Source organism: Schistocerca piceifrons, chromosome 6 (assembly GCF_021461385.2).
Source record: "Schistocerca piceifrons isolate TAMUIC-IGC-003096 chromosome 6, iqSchPice1.1, whole genome shotgun sequence".
Classification (NCBI taxonomy): Eukaryota; Metazoa; Arthropoda; class Insecta; order Orthoptera; family Acrididae; genus Schistocerca; species Schistocerca piceifrons.
In genome coordinates this window covers 574,546,750-574,566,920 of record NC_060143.1, presented here as the reverse complement: position 1 = coordinate 574,566,920, position 20,171 = coordinate 574,546,750, and the positions used below count along the sequence as shown (strand labels likewise).

The following is a 20,171-nucleotide window of genomic DNA, read 5'->3' as shown; positions in this document are numbered from 1 at the left end:
TCAGGTTGACAGCATAGAGAACTTGAAAAGAGAAGTAAATAAGTTGACATTAATACTGGGAGAGGAGGTGAAGAACCAGATTTCTAGCCAGGTAGTGGAGTAATGCAAGAGTAAGACTAATAATGAACAAGTAATTGGAATGTGGCTGAACTAATATCAACAATATGTGGAAATTATCATATACAATACAGATGTAAAACGTGTGTGTGTGTGTGTGTGTGTGTGTGTGTGTGTGTGTGTGTGAGAGAGAGAGAGAGAGAGAGAGAGAGAGAGAGAGAGAGAGAGAGAGAGAGAGAAGAAATTATATAGTGCATAAAGGCAGATTAAAATTTAATGCTGATGGGGGACTGGAATCTATTGGTGGGAAAAGGAAGAGAAGCTACAGTAAGAGAATGTGAACTGGTGGAAAGGAATTTTTTGTAGACCACAATTTAATCTTTGCTAACTCCAAGTTTAAAAATCATGAAATATGTTGAAGAGAACTGCAGACTTCATAATGTTTCAAATATATTATAGAATAGTTAGTTAGATATCTAGAAACAGCGACAAACTGCAAATCATTTCCGGAATGAGGACAAGTTGAAACAAGAAGATGTAGCTCAGATTTTAATGGAAGATCATGAAATAACTGACTGAAATAGGTGAAAGAAAATGATTGGGTGACTTTGTGATGTGAAATAGTGAAGACAGTGTAGGAACAACTTGATGAGAAAGCGAAGCATTGTATAACACAAGAGACATTAAATTCAGATAATTAAAGCAGAAAACATAAAAATGCAGCAAATGTAGCTCGTAAAACAAAATACACTGACCCCTAAAAAGTGACATAGACAGTAAGTGAAAAAGTGAGGTTTTTCTTAGGGGCAATGGTCGCCTTTAGAAACAGTTCTGATGGTCCAACTACTCGGTCCCATCATTATGTATGAACTTGATTTTCTTCTGGACTTCAATCCTTGTTGGGTGATACCAAATGTTAAATCATGGTGACTACTTTGAGCTACTAAATAAACTTCAAATTCTCATTTACACTTCTGTGTATTTTAGTCTTCAAGTCTCACAATGACAGATCCCAATAATTAGAACTCAAATTAGTTGACGCAAACATCAGACATTAACACATACTGATACAGAATGTCTCATCCTTAGGCTGTATATCCAAGTTCTCTTTAACATAATAGTGATTCATTTGTTTTGGGTCTGCACTGAGATCGTTGGCAGCCCTCTTACTCTGAGCCATCCATAATACTGCCAACTTTGAGTGTGAAAACATACATGTAGCCTCGTCCAGCAAGTGAATGCCACACATAGTATGACTGCTTTCTGCTACTCTCATTGTTATGATGTGTGCACCTTCTGTAAAGCCACAGACCAGGATGCACAGTGTCTGTTCCTTTCTTATACACTACTTAACACACATTTGCAACCACAATCATCTTAAGCAGGTACAAATATCAACTAGGGTATTTGATAAAATGCCCTGTTATATACTACTTATCCATCACTGCGCTCAAGGTCAAGATTTTGTGCGTATTTGCTTATTCACATGCATCAATATTTTCATTTTCTCAACAGGTGTGTCATTCATATATATCACTACTGATTATTAATCCATCTCATGTTTAACAATATTTGAGAAAATATGCTTCATTCATTATAAGTGCCGTGTGTCATATTTAAACATTATACCATTTCTTGGCTTTTTTGTTAGGTATATACACCCATTTCTTTTAAAATACTTAAGCTTTCTCTTTATAGATGAGCATTATTTGTTTCCGCCACACACCGTTGGTGGCTTGCAGAGTATGGATGTAGATGTAGATGTAGATGTAGATTACCTCAAGAAAGAGACTGACTTACTTTAACTTGTGTAACATTTGACTTCTTTACATATTGGTTCCCATATACATATTTTGTTTGCATTTGCCTTTTTCAGAGAAGTCATATGTTGACTGTACATCCTTCTTTCTTATGAGTAAACTTTAAAATTTCAAATATTTTTGTGCTCATATGCATGGAAATGTAAAAGGTCAACATACACTGTGATTATGAAAAACCTCTCCTTAAATAGTTAGAAAAACTCTTCCTTGGTGTGATCAGTTGTCACTTTAACTGTTTAGACCATTTCATAACAGAGTTGTTCATCCTCTTCTGCATACAAGCTTATTTTAACCATGTGAAAGTGCCCCTTATAATTCCCTACAAATATATGGTACAGGCATTCAGGAGGATGACGGTTCAGTCCCGCGTCTGGCCGTCTTGATTTAGGTTTTCTGTGATTTCCCTAAATCGCTCCAGGCAAATGCTGGGATGGTTCCTTCCCCATCCTTCCCTCACCTAATGAGACTGATGACCTTGCTGTTTGGTCTCTTTGCTCAAACAACCCAACCCAACCAGGCCATTCCTTCATAAATGTACCTGTCTGATGGCATAGATTAGTCTCGAAAATCTGTCTGTCCATCTCCTATTTCTACCTTTTCCTAACACAAGTACACTTAATCTTATATTATAAACCAGCTGTACAGCATCTCTTGGCTTATTTTTTATTTCTCTCCTTTATCAATTCAGACTGATTCCTTCACTTAACATTCAACTGTACCCAGATGTCAACATTTGTTGCTCCTATCTTACATCCATTAATACTCTGATTACTTCCAGTTATTAAAGAAAATCCACATACTTATAGTATTTTATACAATAATACCCAGGCCTACCTATGTACGCAAAGACTAAAGCTTCATATCTGCTTCTGCATTATCTAACCACAGCTCATGCACTTAACATTATGCCAGACTTTGTTTCTCATTTCTCATACCCAGAGCAGTAAAGTTTTATACATTTAATTAACTCTTTGTCAATAACATTAATCATTAATACCTGTAAGATAATTATTTGTGCTCTTAACTAATCCATATTCTTGGAAAATATAATATCAGAACTTTTTTTGTGCCAGTTTGCTGGTATTCGTATCATTGGATACTTATAATATGTTGTCATGTGTCAGTAATAACCAATTTTCCTGGTTATGGATTTTGCTGCCCCTTGGTGTGCTCTGTCTTCAAGTAATCAGTCTTGTTTTATTATGCCTGTGCATCTGCTGTTCGAACAAATGAAGCTTCATTCATCCTTTACCTGTGTATAGTGCATCACTTTCAATGCAACTGTCGCCTGCTTAAACATCATACCTCTGATATTATACAGTTATCTCACTTAACAGCTGATCAGTAGTAATTAATACAGTTATATGGTTTGTTTATTAGACTGCATAACAGAAATAACCTTTTATTATATCTCAGTATTTCTCTCGCTTCTGGAAAAGTAGTGGCTTATAAATCTTTAGCATATCTGCATTGTATAGACCTTTTTCTTGATTGTTATTTGTATCGCTCAAGAAAACAGCTCTTAAATAAAATAAAAGGTCTCTTTTACCAGTTGTGTCACTGGTAATGATGAGACATACGACATTTGTAATGAAACTTGGTGCCCTCAGTATGAAATAACAAGGACTCCACCCAGATGTGGGCATTATATGAATCTTAAATCCATACTTTCTTCTTTTTTATTAAATACTCCATTTCTTGTTAATATATACATCATATCTAAGTAGCCCCCCATGAACCATAGACCTTGGTACTTGTGGGACAGCTTGTGTGCTTCAGCGATGCAGGTAGCTGTACTGTAGATGCAACCACAATGGAGAGGTATCTGTTGAGAGGCCAGACAAACATGTGGTTTCTGAAGAGGGGCAGCAGCATTTTCAGTAGTCGCAGGGGCAACAGTCTGGATGATTGGCTGTTATGGCCTTGTAGCATCAACGAAAAGGCCTTACTGGGCTGATACTACAAGCAACTGTAAGCGAGGGGAAACTGCAGCTGTAATCTTTCCCAGGGGCATGCAGATTTAATGTGTGGTTAAATGATGAAGAGATCATCATGGGCAAAATATTCCAGAGATAAAATAGTCCAAACATATCTCCAGGTGTGTACTATTCAGGAGGATCTTGTCTTCAAGAGAAAAAGACTGGTGTTCCATGGATGAATGTGTGGAATTTTAGCTCCCTTAATTGAACAAGTAGGTTAGAAAATTTGAAATGAGAAATAGACAGGTTGAACTTAGATATAGTTCGAATTAGTTATGTTTAATGGCAGAAGGAACAGGACTTCTGGTCAGATCAATACAGGGTTATAAATACAAAATAAAATAGGGGTAATGCAGATAAGCTGCTATGAACTGTACAGTGAATACATTATCATAGCCAAAATAGACACGAAGCTCACAATCACCTCAGTACTACAAGTTTATATGCCAACTAACTACTCAGATAAAGAGATTGAAGAAATGTATGATGAGACGCAATAGATAGTTGCAGGAGCTGAAAATTTAATTGTGATGGGGGACTATAATTCAACTGTAGGAAAAGGTAACTAAGGAGAAATAGTAGGTGAATATGGAATGGGGGAAAGGAATGAAAAAGGAGGCCACTAGAGTCTTGCATAGAGCATAATTTAATCATTACTAACACTTTTTTTTTAAAATCATGAAAGAAGGTGATGTGCATGGAAGAGACATGAAGACTCTGGAAGGTTTCAGATTGATTATGTAAAGATAGGACAGAGATTTCAGAACCAGATTTTAAATTGAGACATTTCCAGTGCCAGATGTGGTCTCTGACCACAATTTATTGGTTAAAACTGAAGAAATTGCAAAAAGGTAGAAAATTTAGGATAAGGGACCCGGGTAAGTTGAAAGAACTAGAGGTTGTTGAGAGTTTCAGTGGGTGTATTAGGGGCTAGAACACAGGAAATGAATACAGTAGAAGACAAATGGGTAGCTTTGAGAGATGAAATAGTGAAGGCAGCAGAGGATCAAATAGATAATTAGGCAAAGCCTAGTAGAAATCCTTGGATAACATGAGATGTTGAAATTAACTGCAGTAGTTAATATACCCAGCTCCTTAAAAAGCCTTCAGCAGGACATTCTTGAGTTCACACTGCAAATAATTCATAATGCATATTTTTTGGCTTGGAAAACTTTAGCTTGGCTTGATGAGTTACCCCGGAAAATAGTCTTGTATGACATTATGGGATTAAGGGAAGAATAGCACACTAGTGTTTTCATTTTTATGTCACCTATATCTGGCAGCATTCACATAGCAAATAGGTTTGTTTAGGCACTGTTTTGTGGTTGCTTCTCCCAGTTAAATTTATTATCAAGCTGTAATCCCAAGAATTTAACACTGTGAACTACTTCTATCTGCTTGTCATCATATTTTTGGCATGAACTGGCAGGTAACTTTTTACAAGTTCTGAAGTACATGTAGTGTGTTCCTTAAAGGTTTCTAGACAGAGAACTGTCTAGTGACTATTTATTAATGTCCTTGAAAATTTCATAAGCTGATATTTCTAAGGCTGTACTTGATTTACTATTTATTGTAATGTTTGTATCATCTTCAAACAGAACAAGCGCTGCATCTGGTAGTGGAAGGTGATGGAAGGTCATCAATGTACAAGAGAAAAGTAAGGGCCGTAAGATGGAACCTTGGCATACACCACATGTTACTGGTTCCCAGTTGAATGTTGTCTGACAGGTTAATACGCATTTTTTCTTCCTTTTGACAGCCTTTGTTTTCTGTCAGAGACACAGGATTTGAATCATTCTGTTGCATTTCCTGTTACACCATAATACTCTAATTTACTTGAAAAGATACTGTCAATTAAACAGTCAAATCAAATGCTTTTGACAGATCACAGATTATGCAAGTAGTCTGAAATTTATTGACTACTGAATTAAATATTTTCTCCCTGTATTTGCAGATAGCCTTCTCAAAATTGGAACCCTTTAGAAATCCAAACTGTGACTTGGGTAATATTTATTAGTGATCAGATGGTTAAGATGATGACTGTACATTATCTTTTCTAAGATTTCCGAGAATGTGGTCAAAGGTGAAATTTGATGGAAGTTTTGTTGTGGCTGTGCTCTCTTGTAATGTTTTGTGGTTCCTGGCTGGGTGAGGAGAGGTTGGTATGACAGGTGGATGACCAGTTTCCTCTCACAACACAAAATGCACACATAGTTGAAATACACTTTATTACAGCAATCAATTGAGTACTTAACTTCAGTGATGTCAAGTCTGGAGTTCTGTGGTTGACAGCAATCGAATAACATGTACTAATTCATGAATCTTATCAGTGTCCATATCACAACTATATACAATGACTAACGTTCCCTCACAGCCAGCTAAAATGCGAGACGATGAGTATCACTGTGGAATATTAGAGCACAGTACAACGTATTGAGGTGCAAAGCAATTCCCGATGTGACATACTGCAATTGAGACAGCTCAGTTGGTGGCAGCGCCCTGTATGCACACTGCCCAGGGGAATTATCGGCACATAGCCCTGGAATGCGTCTTGGTCTTCTCTTGTCATAGGCGCTCTTAGTTCAGCACCTGCTATGCAATGTTTACTAGTGCCGACCAGTGTGCTGGCAAAGGCATACACCAGCACAAGTTTAATGGTATTTCCTTATCTCCTTTCTTACACAAACTTCAGCATATTTCAACCACTCAGGAAATGTTCCACTGATAAGACTGGTTACACAAATAACTTAAAATGTCAAACTCAGAGGCACGCTGTTTATTCAGCTTCATTGACATATTATCATAGCCACTAGAGTCTTTCGATTTTAAGGTGGACACTACTTCTACAGGTATTGTGAGGGTCATATTCATACTATTACAGTTATTTGTAGTGATTCATCTGAGATAGTTCATGGCAGCATATACTGAACCTGAGAACCCCATCTTTTCAGTAATAATTAGGAAGTTCATATTGAAAAGTTCAGCAACACTACTACCTATGTATCATTTGCTCTTAATGCTATGTGCTCCTCTTCACCTCTGGTTCTGCCAGTCTCTTCCTTCACTATACCCCATATTGTCTTTATTTTGTTATCTGATGTGAATATTCTTTTCTGATAATGTATTTGCTTTTATATCTGTATTACTATCTGCATTATGATTTGTAATGATTTGTAGCATTTACATCAGAGCTATTTCTGACTGACGTAGTGTCCTGTTTGTCTTACAGTACACCTTTATTCCTTGAACAATCCATGGCCTTTTTATAGGTGTTGGTCTAATCTGGATTATTTTAGGGGGAAACAGTTTCCAAATAAGTTAAGAACATTGTTAATTAAGTGTTGTATCTCTCATTCATTGTACTCATCACTCCAATTCATGTGTTTCAGGAGTTTCCTAAAACAACCAGTTTTTCCTTCTTTGCTGCATGTCTCTCCTCTTGCTATTCTTTTTCCTCTCCTGAGGGGAACATGTCTGGGGTGTTATTGGGAATGTTCCATATTGTCTGTCGCTGACATAAAAAGAGTCTCACCATTGTTTCTCATTCTCTTTTCCTTTCCTTGTTTCCTTCTCCTCTCATTTCTCCTCTCATTCCTCCACTTCAGCATTTGAGGTTCCTCTTTTTCTTCTTACTCCCTGTATGCTCTTGAAGGCCAGCCCGTGCATCTGACACGTAAAAGTTAACTAGGTAATGCATAATTCCCAGCCCCAGGTCGACAGGTAGGTTTCGCACATACCCCCTGATACAGGCCATGCCCAGGGAGGGCTGATTGCCTGAGCTGCTACCTTCCCAAATTGCCAACTGGTCCCTCTGTCAGGTGTTCAGCAGGTGTGACCTGAGGTGTGAACAATCACTGATGATGGTCAGTGTGCCCCCTTATGAAGGGGGCTCCCAGTTGGAAGGAGTGCATCACTGGAGATGCTGACAACCATGGGGGATCTTCTCGCAATGAGCCAGTAATCTGCACGATCAGCATCCACAAAACGTAAATGGAGTGAGGTTAACGATTCAAAGACCCTTCCAGCTGCACTGTGGTTACTTGTGGGCTCACATATCCTGGTCAGTCCTTTGCAATGGTAAATCCATTTATTATTCAGAAAGGTGCTGATGCCATTGCCGACCCTGTGAAATCCTGCTCTCATTTACAGAATGGCTTTGGAGACTACTTCTGATTCTCAAGCACAAGAACTACTTGCTGCCTCACTTTTCCATGGCTATCCTGTTCATGTTCAGGCCGATAGAACTCTGAAATCTTCCCATGGTGTTATTTACACTAGGCTGCTCGATGGTCTAACCAAGGCCAAAATCCAATCTTACCTCTCTGATCAGGGTGTCATTGCCGTCCATCAAGTGATGAAAAGATAGATTCCTCCTTAGTGCCTACCTGCACTCTTTTTCTCGCCTTTGATAGAGTGGTGCTTCCGTCCAAGATCAAATCAGGCTATGACATTATCACCATCCCACTGTACATTCCAAACCCAATGCGTTGTTACCAGTGTCATCATTTCAACCACAATAGAACATCTTGTCAACACCCAGCCAAATGTGTAACCTGTGGTAGGAAGCACATGAGGGCGATTGCCCACCTCCTTCTCCCTGCTGTATCAACTGCAATGGCGACCATGCCGCCTCCACTTGGAATTGTTCCATGTATCTTGATGAGCGGGCTGTCTAGGAGATCTGGGTAAAGGAAATAGTGCCTTACCCAGTTATTGGCTAGTTGCACACTCTGCGTTCTCCTGTCTGGCATTTATAGTTCTGTTCTTGTTACCCCTCACTCCATGAAGGATATGGCCATGCAGAAATCCGACCTCAGATTCAGCTCTGTAGTTGTGAAGTCACCCAGTGTCAAGGTAGCATTGCCATCCCACAGTCCAGCTGTGTAACAAGCAATCAAACTCTCGCCTCAAGGGTTGAAGTCACCAGCTACGCAACCACTAGGCTGGAAAGGACAAAAGGCATACTCCTGTGAAGATTTCCTACCTCCCTACAGCCAAAGAACACTTGTCTTCCTTTACTAACCAGTAAGGTTCAAAGAAGTCAAACAAAGGCAAATGATATTCTGCTTTTCTGACTCAGAGGTCCTCTTCGATGGTGTTGCCACATAATACCTTAGCCCAGTGGTTCCCAACAGGTGGTCCGTGGACCCACAGGGGTCCACAAGCTATGCCAGAGGGGTCCGCAAGATGCTATTAGAATAAAAAATATCTTAAATATATTTCGTATGATAGCAGATTTTTTTGTTTTGGCCATTTCCTGCATGAGCTGAGCTTTAGTGAACGCTAACTTCTGCATCTAGCATCTTCCTAGAGCACACTCTAGTCCAAAACTAGAATTAGATAGAGGCAAATAGTTCTACTGTGTGCTGTTAGACTGTGCGTGCTGGCTCTTTGCAGCTGACAGCTGACAGTCTCTTTACACAGAAACTTGCATTTCAGACGACAATTGGCCATTGTTAATTTATTGCCAGTACTTTCACAGACCATGTTGTTTATATATTCAATATTCTGTATTAAAACAGTGATGGCTAAATTGAAAAAGTTTTAAGCTTAATATTTTTTCAATAAAGAATGCCAATGTTTTTTCTAAGTTCCAAAAATACAAAACGTATAAAAAGACTCTTAATTTGGCATTTTTAGGTACTTGATACTTTGGTATGACAAGGTATCAATTATGCTCGATGAGGGGGTCCTTGAGAAAATTTTGTTGGGAACCCCTGCCTTAGCCTGGCTGGCCTCTGTGTTGCCGGTACACACCACCATTTGGACTCCTCAGACTGACAGCACAAGCAAGCTGATGCTTCTGTGGACCTCATGGAGGAGGATCCTTCATTTCTTCCTCATCAGGGATCTGCTCCAATGGAATGTTCATGGCCTTCGTTCCAACAAAGAGGATTTATGGCTACTTTTAGCATCACAGCGTCCCCTTGTACTCTGCCTTCAGGAAACAAAATTGCGTCCTCATGACTGCTTTGAGCTTTCACATTTCTTCCCGGTTCATTTTGACCTTCCCGCTGAGGTAGGCCTTCCATCTCATGGGGGTGTCATGCTGCACATATGGGATGACGTTCATAGTCAACCCATTTCCCTGACTACCCATCTTCAAGCTGTTGCAGTTCGCTTTTTCCTTCCTCACCTGACTTTTCCCCTCTGTACCATTTATGTCCCTCTGTCATTCAATATCACCAGGAGTGAGTTCCTTCATCTTCTTGGGCAGCTACCACCCCCATTTTTGCTACTCGGTGACTTTAATGCGCATCATCCCCTTTGGGGTTCTCGCAGGACCTGTCAGAGAAGTGCCCTCTTGGCTAACCTTCTTAACCAACTCAACCTCTTCTGCCTTAACACTGGAGAACCGACATTCCTTTCTGACTACTCGCATACCTATTCCTATCTGGACCTATACTTCTGCACTGTCCAGCTTGCCCATTGTCTTGACTGGTCCATTTTTTCCGACACCTACTAGAGCAGCCATTTCCCATTTGCTGTCCATGTGCTGACTCGTACCCCACATGCACATTCAGAAGTTGCAGCATCTTTCTCTTGTGGGCAAGCAGTTTCTGCTTAAGACGTATAACTCCACCTGGGCACAGGGCACATTTTCCAGATGTTGGCGTGAAGCCACCTAAGCGTGGTAAGGACAAAAACCTTCCTTCTAGCTACTGCCCCATTGCTCTCACCAGCTGTGTTTTCAAGGTGATGGAATGTGTGATTCATGCCCCATTGGTGTGGTGGCTTGAGTCTTGCAATTTACTAACAACTGTACAGTGCAGATTTCAAGCGCGGCATTCTGCAGTTGACCATCTCATTACTTTGTCCACCCATATCATGAATGCCTTTCTGTGGAAATCCCAGACTGGCCGCATTTTTCAATTTGGAGAAGGCCTACAACACTCACTGGGAAACTGGTATTCTATGTACTCTTCACATGTGGGGCTTCTGCGGTCGCCGGCCCCGTTTCCTTCAGGAATTTTTAAAAGACCGAATTTTCAAGGTGCTTGTGGGTTCTGACTTTTTGGACACCTTTATCCAGGAAACATGTGTGCCTCAGTGTTCCATCCTAAGTGTCGTTCTCTTTGCCATCAGCATTAACCCTATAATGGCCTGTCTTCTGCCGCGCATCATTGTCTCTCTTTTTGTTGATGATTTAGCCATCTATTGCAGCTCTCCATGGACCTGTCTCACTGAGCGGCATCTTCAGCCTTGTCTTGATCACCTTTACTCCTGGAGCATTGACAGTGGCTTTCATTTTTGTGCTGACAAAACCGTCTGTATGAATTTCTGGTGGCGCAAATTGTTTCTCGCATCATCTTTACGTCTCAAGCCTGTTGCCCTTCCATGCATTGAAACTACGAAATTCCTGGGCCTTATGCTATATAGGAAACACTCTTGGTCCTCCCATGTGTCTTTCTGGCAGCCTGCTGTAAGCAGTTCCTCAGTGTCCTATGTGTCCTCAATGGTACTTCCTGGGGTGCCCATCAAACAATCCTCCTCTGTTTGTACTAGTCCCTTGTCCGTTCAAAACTCGACTATGGATACTTTGTTTATGTATCTGCCCATCCACCCCTCTTATGTTGTCTCAACACTATCCACCATCATGGCATCTATTTACACTAGCCTGGTTGAGAGTCTACATGCTGAAGCTGCTGAATTACCACTGTCCTACTGCCATGACTTTCTCCTCAGCAGATATGCATGTCGTTTGTCTACCATCCTCCTTTGATGATGCCTTTGCTGGCCAGTATCGGGCACATCCCTCTTCCCTGTTACCTCCTGGAGTTCACTTTGGACACTTGCTTTGGTGGCTTAACTTCACATTACCTGAACTTTCCCAGTGGGTGTGAACCCTTCACCACCTTGGCTTCATGAAGTGGTCCATGTTAACCTTGGCCTTCATTCTCTTCCTAAGGACACTACTCCAGCCTTGCTCCATCACCTTCAATTTTACAACTTTCACATGGAATGATGCAATAGCACTTTTGTGTACACTGACGGCTCTGACTGACCATGGTGTCAAGTGTGCCTTCATCATTGGTGCCCGCACCTTTAGATATTGGCTTCTGGCACACTGTTCAGTATTTACAGCTGAGCTCCTCGTCCTGTATCAGGCCACGGAGTACATCCGGCGACACATCCTTTTCAATTGTGTCCTCTGCTCAGACACTCTCAGCGCCCTTCAAAGTCTATGTACACTGTACACCACCCATCCCTTAGTGCAACAGATCCAGGAAAACTGTCACTTTGTATAGGTACATAAGAAAAGTCCTGACATGCTACAATAAAAGTTTTTACCAATGACAATAATCACTAGCACAGCCACCATAAGCATTTACAAAGAGATATTTTGCTACACCAGAAGGCAAAAGACAAATGACTTTTTTTGACTTTTATTAGAGAGACTCTGTCGTTTGTTCTCGTGGTGAGAAGACATATTTCTTGTGATACAGTATGTTGTCTGAATAATAATTTTATGAAAATATGAAGTCTGAGAGTTCGTTTTTGTGCAAAACCATGAAAGTTTTCTTTTCTTCCATGCATTATTCCAATGTCATGTCACTGTAGCATCGGAAGAGGAAGTCCAATTCAAAATCAATATTGTGCACACAGTCAAGAAGGAGAACTAATTATGGCAGAAGAAGAACCATTTAACCAACCTGTGTAATTCTCAACAGTATAGTGAACACAGGAATTGATGTAAGTTAAAAATGAAGGACATTGCATTCCCTTAAAAATCTATAAGAAATCAAAATGATAAAAAGTGCAAAAAAATCAATTTAACTAATAATATTATATTTTTAATATAAATTTGCACAACTTTCTCACTCTTGGTGGAGACACTGTGACGTTTATGTGGGTTCCTGGTCATGTCGGTCCACCAGGAAATGAGGCTGCTGCCGAGGCTGCAGTCCTCTTACCTCAGTCCACTTGTTCCTATAGTCCCTCCAATGATCACTGTGTTGCCATCTGTCAGGTGATGGTGTCCCTTTGGTATTGCCATTGGTCCTCCCTTCATGAGAATAAGCTCCAGATTATAAAGCCTCTCCCAGTGGCTTGGACAACCTCCTCTCGTCCCTCCCGACAGGAGGAGGTCATTTTAATTAGGTTGCATATTGGGCACTGCCTTTTTAGCCATTGTCATTTGATAAATGGTGCTCCCTCACATTGTTCCCATGTTTTAGTTGTCTACCAGTTCCTGAGAGAATGTCCATTTTTTAACTGTTTATATTCCTGTGTGAGTTTGCCCGTCTGAGTTATTGGCTGTTTCAGAAAACGATGCGTGGGCTGTTGACCACGTTTCACATTTTATCCATCTCTATTTCTGTATGGTTTCTTTTACAATCCTTCCTCCACATTCATGTTTTTAGGTGTGTTCTCTTATGTCAGTTGGGATTGACATATAGTCATTTTTTAACTCTTCTCTGTCTTCGTGTTCTTTAGTTTTGACTTGGGCACGTATGACCCCAGTTGTTTTTGCACCCCAAAACAAAACAAACAAACATAATGTAATCAGTAACATTTAGCAAAAGGACCTGCATGTCATGGTCTGGGAGGCTACATATTATTTGTTGTATAATATAATTTTTTTTTGTTAGACATTTGTATAAAGGTATTATCAGTGGCCATTTTTAAGCCATTAGCTATTCTAATTGGAAAGTTAACAGTATGGCTTAAGTAGAGTAAAGGCTGCAATAAAAACATCTAAGTAGCTTGGTAGACCTTGCATGTCACCTTCTTCACTACCAATGAAACTTCCTCTTCCAGTAGACAGTATTTGACATAGTAAATTTTGTACTATGTAATCATAGTTTAATAGTATCTTCATATGCTCATTGTCATTCAGATACTTACTGTAATAATGTTTAAAGCCACTGCCTGCCTTATCATCTCCACTGGTAATCAAACTTGCTTACATTATGCTCAGAAATAAAATAATTATCTGAAAAATCATTGAAGATAAAGTATTTTAAGAAATCATGCTTTCAATTATTATTTTCTTTGGTACATTGACTCAGACAAAGAAATTCTTTCTTAAAAGGCATCTGAAAATTACCTAATGTTTTAAAATTATCTAATATTTTAGATTTATCTAGTGTTTTAAATTTGTCTTGGTATTTAAATCACCATTCAGCTGCATCTCCTGTTAAATAACATAGGGCAAAATCAGTTTTCTTGAGATTGTCCCACCTGCTTGCTAACAATTGTGAAAATGCTCTTAAAAAGCACATTGGATGCACCTCCCTATCCGGCTTAAATTTGGGCAACTGTTTTGACAAATTTAAACCATGCCTGATCTGAAAATCTTCCAACAATTTCTTAGGTACTCCCATAATACCCGTAGTTTGTCCACTCTCCAGTGCTTTTTTAGTTTCTCTTGAGACATCCCATATATTCTGAAATTACTGTTGGTTTACAGTATTAACCACAGAAGCAGTCTTACTACTGGTTGTAGGAATGCTTGTAATCTTTCTTCCCTAACCTACTTAAGGTAGATTCCAGTTTTAATACCCTATCTTGCTCAAATAATTCCACTCTCTTATTTGTGTTTGAAATTTTTGTGTGTATTGATTTAAAATTTTGAATCACATCTGTGAAATATTCCTTAAACTCGTGACAAACTACTCTCGGTACCTTAGATGTAATACATTAACTTTACTTTCTAATTGTGTTGTTTTGTTGCCCTGTTCTGTGAACCTTGACTAAATTTAGTCTTATAGTCTCTTCTTCTTTCTTAGAAATGTATTCCCCCAACATTCTCTTATTTTTGTCCTGCTTACTGTTAATAGTATCCCCATTTCTTATTTTCATCCATTAATTTCACCAGTAACTGTTAACTCAATTAAATCAACTTTTTCTTAAGAGATAACATGGGCATAAACTAACAGATCGATATAATAGCTCACTACTTGGTAGTTAACAATAAATTCAACCTTCAATATAATATTGTGATCTCCAGTTAGTTACATGCAACAGTTAAGATGTGAAATTAAAAAAACAAACTGGTGTTTTTTTTTTTTTTTAAAAAAAAAATTAGGAGTGTGTCAGCTGTAAACTGCCACTGTGTTGTTAGCGTGAGTAGGTGTCTGCTTAGCTGTAGATGACTGCTAATGCAACTGCTGTTGAACCAGGAACAGTGCTGCACATAATTTCGGAGTTGATGGCTGTGTGATGAGCACCAATGGGTTGTCTGCGGCTGCAATCACATCAGTTATCTTCCTGCTGTAATCTCTCATGTGTTGCAAGTCAGCAGGTCTTGCTCTGTATTTTCAATGCAAGCATGTCATCATTTTATGTTGCTGGGTGTTTGGTATTTCAGTAATAAATTATTCCTTCTTCATGAAAACTGATTATTAACAAGTTTAAATATTATTTTTCGACTCAGTCTTGATAATACTGTCATTGAAAACTTGAGGCAAAGGTATGCATTCATGTCTTGAGGCTCCATTATTAATTATTAGTTGACAAGGGCAATAAATAAATTATTAATATGACATAGAAATTCTTGAAAATTTTCATTGTGTTTCATTCAGTAAATGGTGATCTTCTTAGCATGACTGCTTTTTTTCACTAGTTGGCTGCCACATTTGGTGAAAAATTAAGGTCTTTCTTAGTGACATATGTCAGCTGCTGTGTGTGCTTGGTACATTTTCACCCTGTCACATCTGCTAGTTGCATGTTACAAATGTTGTTGATGAATGATCACCTTCAGAAATTGTTCTGATGGTCCAGCTACTATGTTCTACCACTGTGTATGATCTTGATTTTCTTCTGGACTTCGATCCTTGATGGATGATACTGAAATCTTAAATCATGAAAACTACTTCCAGGGTCTAAATAAACTCCAAATTCTCATTTGCACTTCTCTATATTTAAGGTCTTAAAGTCTCACAATGACAGACCCCTTAGAACTCAAATTACTTTAATCAAACATCAGACATTAACACCTACTGATACATAACATCTGACCCTTGGGCCATACATCAAAGGTCTCTTTAATATATTCATTTGTTTTGGGTCCCTGTTGACATTGCTGGTGGCTCTCTTACTGTGAGCCATCCATTACACTGCCAACTTGGAGCACAAAGCATAGATGCAGCCTCCTACAGCAAGTGAACTGCATGCATCGCATGACTGCGTTCTGCTGCCCTGTTACACTACACATGCAACTGGATAGAAGTGTGTATGACTATAAGAGAGAGAGATGCTGCCTGTAGGAGAATTGAGAAAGCCCTGGGAAGAATGAGAAGCAGCCAAATGAATGTAAAAAGGTCATAGAAGAAGCCAGTACAAAGCAATTAATCAAAACCTGGTAAATGAAGGGAATATATAGAAAGGCCATATAAAGAAAATAAATTTGAAGAAAATGTTATAGATATGAAAGAGGAAGTACACAGAGAAGAGAAGAGTGTTATGACACTACAGTAAGAATTTGGCAGATCACGCAGTTGAAACAAGGCTCACAGGTTAGATGACATTCTCTCAGAATTGTTAAGGCTACTGGGAGAAACATATGTGACAAAATGTTCTACCTGCTATGGAATATGTATCAGTCAGGCAAAATAGCCCTCAGACTGAAAGAAGAGTGTAATAATATTGTGTCCAAAGAAACTAGATACATAAATATCTGAATACCACCCTACCATCAGATGTGGCTGCAAAATATTGACATGAATTTTCTAGAAAAAAAATGGAAAAACTGGTAGAAGCCATCCTTGGGATGGATCATATTAGTTTCTGAAAAAAATGTAGGAATGTGAGGCAATATTGACCTTATGACTGAAAGACAGAATGAAAAAAACTGAAACTCAATTTTACGACTTAGAAGACAGAATGAAGAAACTGAATCTCAGTTTTTAGCATTTGTAGGTTTAGAAAAAGCTTTTAACAATGTTGACAGATTAAACACAATCAATATAAAAAAATCTGGTATAAAATACAATGTGTGCAGAATATGATTGCAATTCTAAAAGTAAAACAAACTGAAAGGAAAATGGCAATAGAGAAGGGAGTGAGACATGGCTATACTCTTTTCCTTGAGCTGTTAAACTTTTGTATAAAGCAAGTAATAAAGGAAACTAAGGAAAATTTGGAAAATAAATAAAAACTTAGGGGTTTGATTCACACTGCGTTTCTGTCAGAGATGTCAAGTAACTCAGATGATGTGCTTTGTTGAAAGGAGGTTTATTTATTTTTCATTTATTTATTCATTCTCTCTCTCTCTCTCTCTCTCTCTCTCTCTCTCTCTCTCTCTCACACACACACACACACACACACACACACACACAAAGAAAAAAGTACGCATATACACAATTTACTCTGAATTAAATAATGCAGAAAGAGTCTGCTTCACACAAGAGAAATGAATCTAAGAATCCTGATAATACATATTGGTTTTGAACTTCATAGAGTAGATTAAAAACTACAATGCATTGCATTTACATTGTAACTTGTGAACCTGATAATATATTTGTAATAATTTTATTTTCCAAGAATTTTTTAGTGGAGTAAAAACTATTCATTAGTAAATATTCTTTTATGTATGTAGTTTTCAATTTATAGAGTTCCTTTATGTTTTTGACCTCTCTTGACAGTTTATTATTTATCTAGAAACCTTGGTAAAACATAGAGATGTGTTGCTCTATTCATTTTATCTAGCTAGAAGCAGTCAATGCAGCTGATCAGATGATCATGTATGGAACTGTTTGCTGCACTATGCTCAATGTTTCTTTGTGTAAAAACTGCAGTTTGAAGTATGCATTCACTCAGAACTGTCAGAATACTCCATTTTTGAAAAGCTCAATATGTGGAGCCTTTTGTTACTCTTACCCATTATTCTGAAGGCTTCTTTCTGCAGTGTGAACATTTTTTTCTCATCCTAAGCATTTGCACCCCAGAATATTATGTCATAACTGATGATAAAATGTATATGCGCATAGTATGTTGCTTTTAGACATGAGCTATTACATACTGGATTAATATTCATAAGGCATAACGTGCTGTGCTAACTCTTTTTCCAGGGACCCTGATATGTTCATCCCATTTTAATTGTTGATCAACATACATAGCTAAAAAATTTGTGCCGTGGCATATGAAGAACATTAATAAATGTAAAACAGTCCTAATGGAGTGTAGTTGAATTGAGTCAGATGTTCCTGGGGGAGTAGATTTGGAAATTATGCACTTAAAGAAGTGCAGCAAAATGCCAATGGCTGAAGTAAAGAGGATACAAAATGCAGACAGGCAACTGCATGAAAACTGTTTCTGAAAATGAGAAATCTGTGTAAGTGTTTGTCTGGAGCATAGCTACATTTGGAAGTGAAATGTGAATAATAAGCAGTGCAGACAAGAAGAGATCAGAAAGTTTTGAAATGTTATATTACATGAGAATACTGAAGATTAGATAAGCAGATTTGATAACCTATAAGGTTGTTGGACACATCTTGATACATCAAGGGGTATTTAATTTTGTAATCTATGGAAGCTGGGGGGGGGGGGGGGGGGGGGCTGGAATCTTTGAAGGACACCGTGATTCATAAATAGTAAATAAGTTCAAATTGATGTGGGCTGCATTAGTTATGCAGAGATGAAGGTACTTGCACATGATTAATTAGTGTGGAGAGTTGCATCATGTCCATCTCCAGACTGAAGAGCAAACCACCACTGCCTACAACAACAACAACAATATTACTGTATAACTACACAAAATATCTGTGGACATTTTCTTAGTGCATGTGCATAATGAAAATTCTTTCAGACATGATGCATTTGTGTACTAATTTAGTACAGTCCTTATATTAGTAAAGATTCTCTGCTGGCAGGTTTGTCATTTGGTTGTATATCCTGTCCCTGTTTGCACAAAAAACCTTGTGTGACAACAAACTTCTCCAGAAGGTACAGGAAATCAAAGGATGCACCCATGGTTCTTGCAAAGGCAAATTTCCAGTAAGCAGTGACTCTCCTAATATGATGGATAATCGAACGTAAGTAGCACAGATTGGACATTGAGTTAATATGTTACCATTTTAATTAGCACAGTAAAACATATTATAACTGCTTCTTGTTTAATAAAACAGTGCTACCTGCAACCTGCCTTCCTCTCCTGCAGGTTTTCTGCTGCTCGTTGCTTTTGTGATGACGAGTGCCACTTGTATCGTGATTGCTGCCCTGACAAAGTTACAGAGGTGGAGCTACAACAGGAACCTATGTCTCCCATCCTGTGGGACTGTGCAGGGTGGCAGAATGGATCAAATCCTGTACGTTGTATGAAGCTCTCTCTCTCTCTCTCTCTCTCTCTCTCTCTCTCTCTCTCTCTCTCTCTCTCTCTCTCTCTCTCATACTGAACACATTTCCTTACATCCAGGTTCCTACTGGTTAAAAGTTAATGTTTTGATCCAGGTCAAGGATTATTTAGCTTACATATGATGCATTATAACAACTATGATTTGTTGAGAGGTGTCACATGACCCAGGTGAGGCAAGTCAGTCAACATGCCCACCTGAGCATACTCACTCAGTCTTCCAATAAGCATGTGTAGATTGACTTGTACACATTTCTTGTGGCAGCTCTAAATCAAGAAATGTGATAGAAAGAATAATTCTTAAAAAGGACATTATAGATTGATGAACACAAAAAAAAGAAAATCACAGCAATGTGACAACAAAAGGTAAATTAGTGGACAAAATTGAAGGAGTTGAAAAAGACACACAAACAGTACAGAAGATTAAATTAAGTCAAGGTTATTGAGACTTCTGAGTGTTGAAAATTAGTGACAAAAGGCGCCTATGAAGAACTGCTTACATGTAGAAGTAGTTTTCGATATTACTGAAGCCACTCATGTGGCTGTTGGTCACAGAGGTCGAAATGGACTAAAAAATGAAACTTCCAGAAAATATGCAAACATAATTGAGACGGTAAATTTTTTAAATCCCAATCAACACTTAATTGCTTTTGATTTAATTATTTCTGTAGCTAAAACTAGGCTTATCTAATAGTAAAGTTAAAACTACTTTTATCTAAAATTTGAACATATAAAGCAGTAAATTTTAGTTACAGCTAGGAAATTCTAGTTGTAATATAGGAGTTCAGTATGAACTGGTTTTAACTAGAGAAAATGTGTGCTAAGTAAAATATGGTTTTGACCTGTGTTGAGAAAAAAATGTTATGGAAAAAATTCGGTATGTTGCACTGTTTCTGAATTAATTAGCATTGAAGTTAGCCAATCACGTTATTGCATGGACAAATTCAGGCCTTTTGCCAGATACAATTAGTGTCCATTGTTTTTATAATGTAGATGGTAATACACGAGACTGCTCATCCA

At 38.5% G+C, this 20,171-nt stretch overlaps 1 protein-coding gene across 1 annotated transcript in view; it reads left to right on the top strand.

The window, feature by feature from the left end:
* Positions 1-20,171, top strand: part of LOC124803064 — a 102,563-nt gene that overhangs the window by 22,318 nt on the left and 60,074 nt on the right. Inside the window, exons 2-3 of the mRNA XM_047264191.1 lie at positions 18,673-18,834; positions 18,960-19,107. Coding sequence (XP_047120147.1) covers positions 18,673-18,834; positions 18,960-19,107 — 310 coding nt within the window. The remainder of the gene's footprint in view (positions 1-18,672; positions 18,835-18,959; positions 19,108-20,171) is intronic.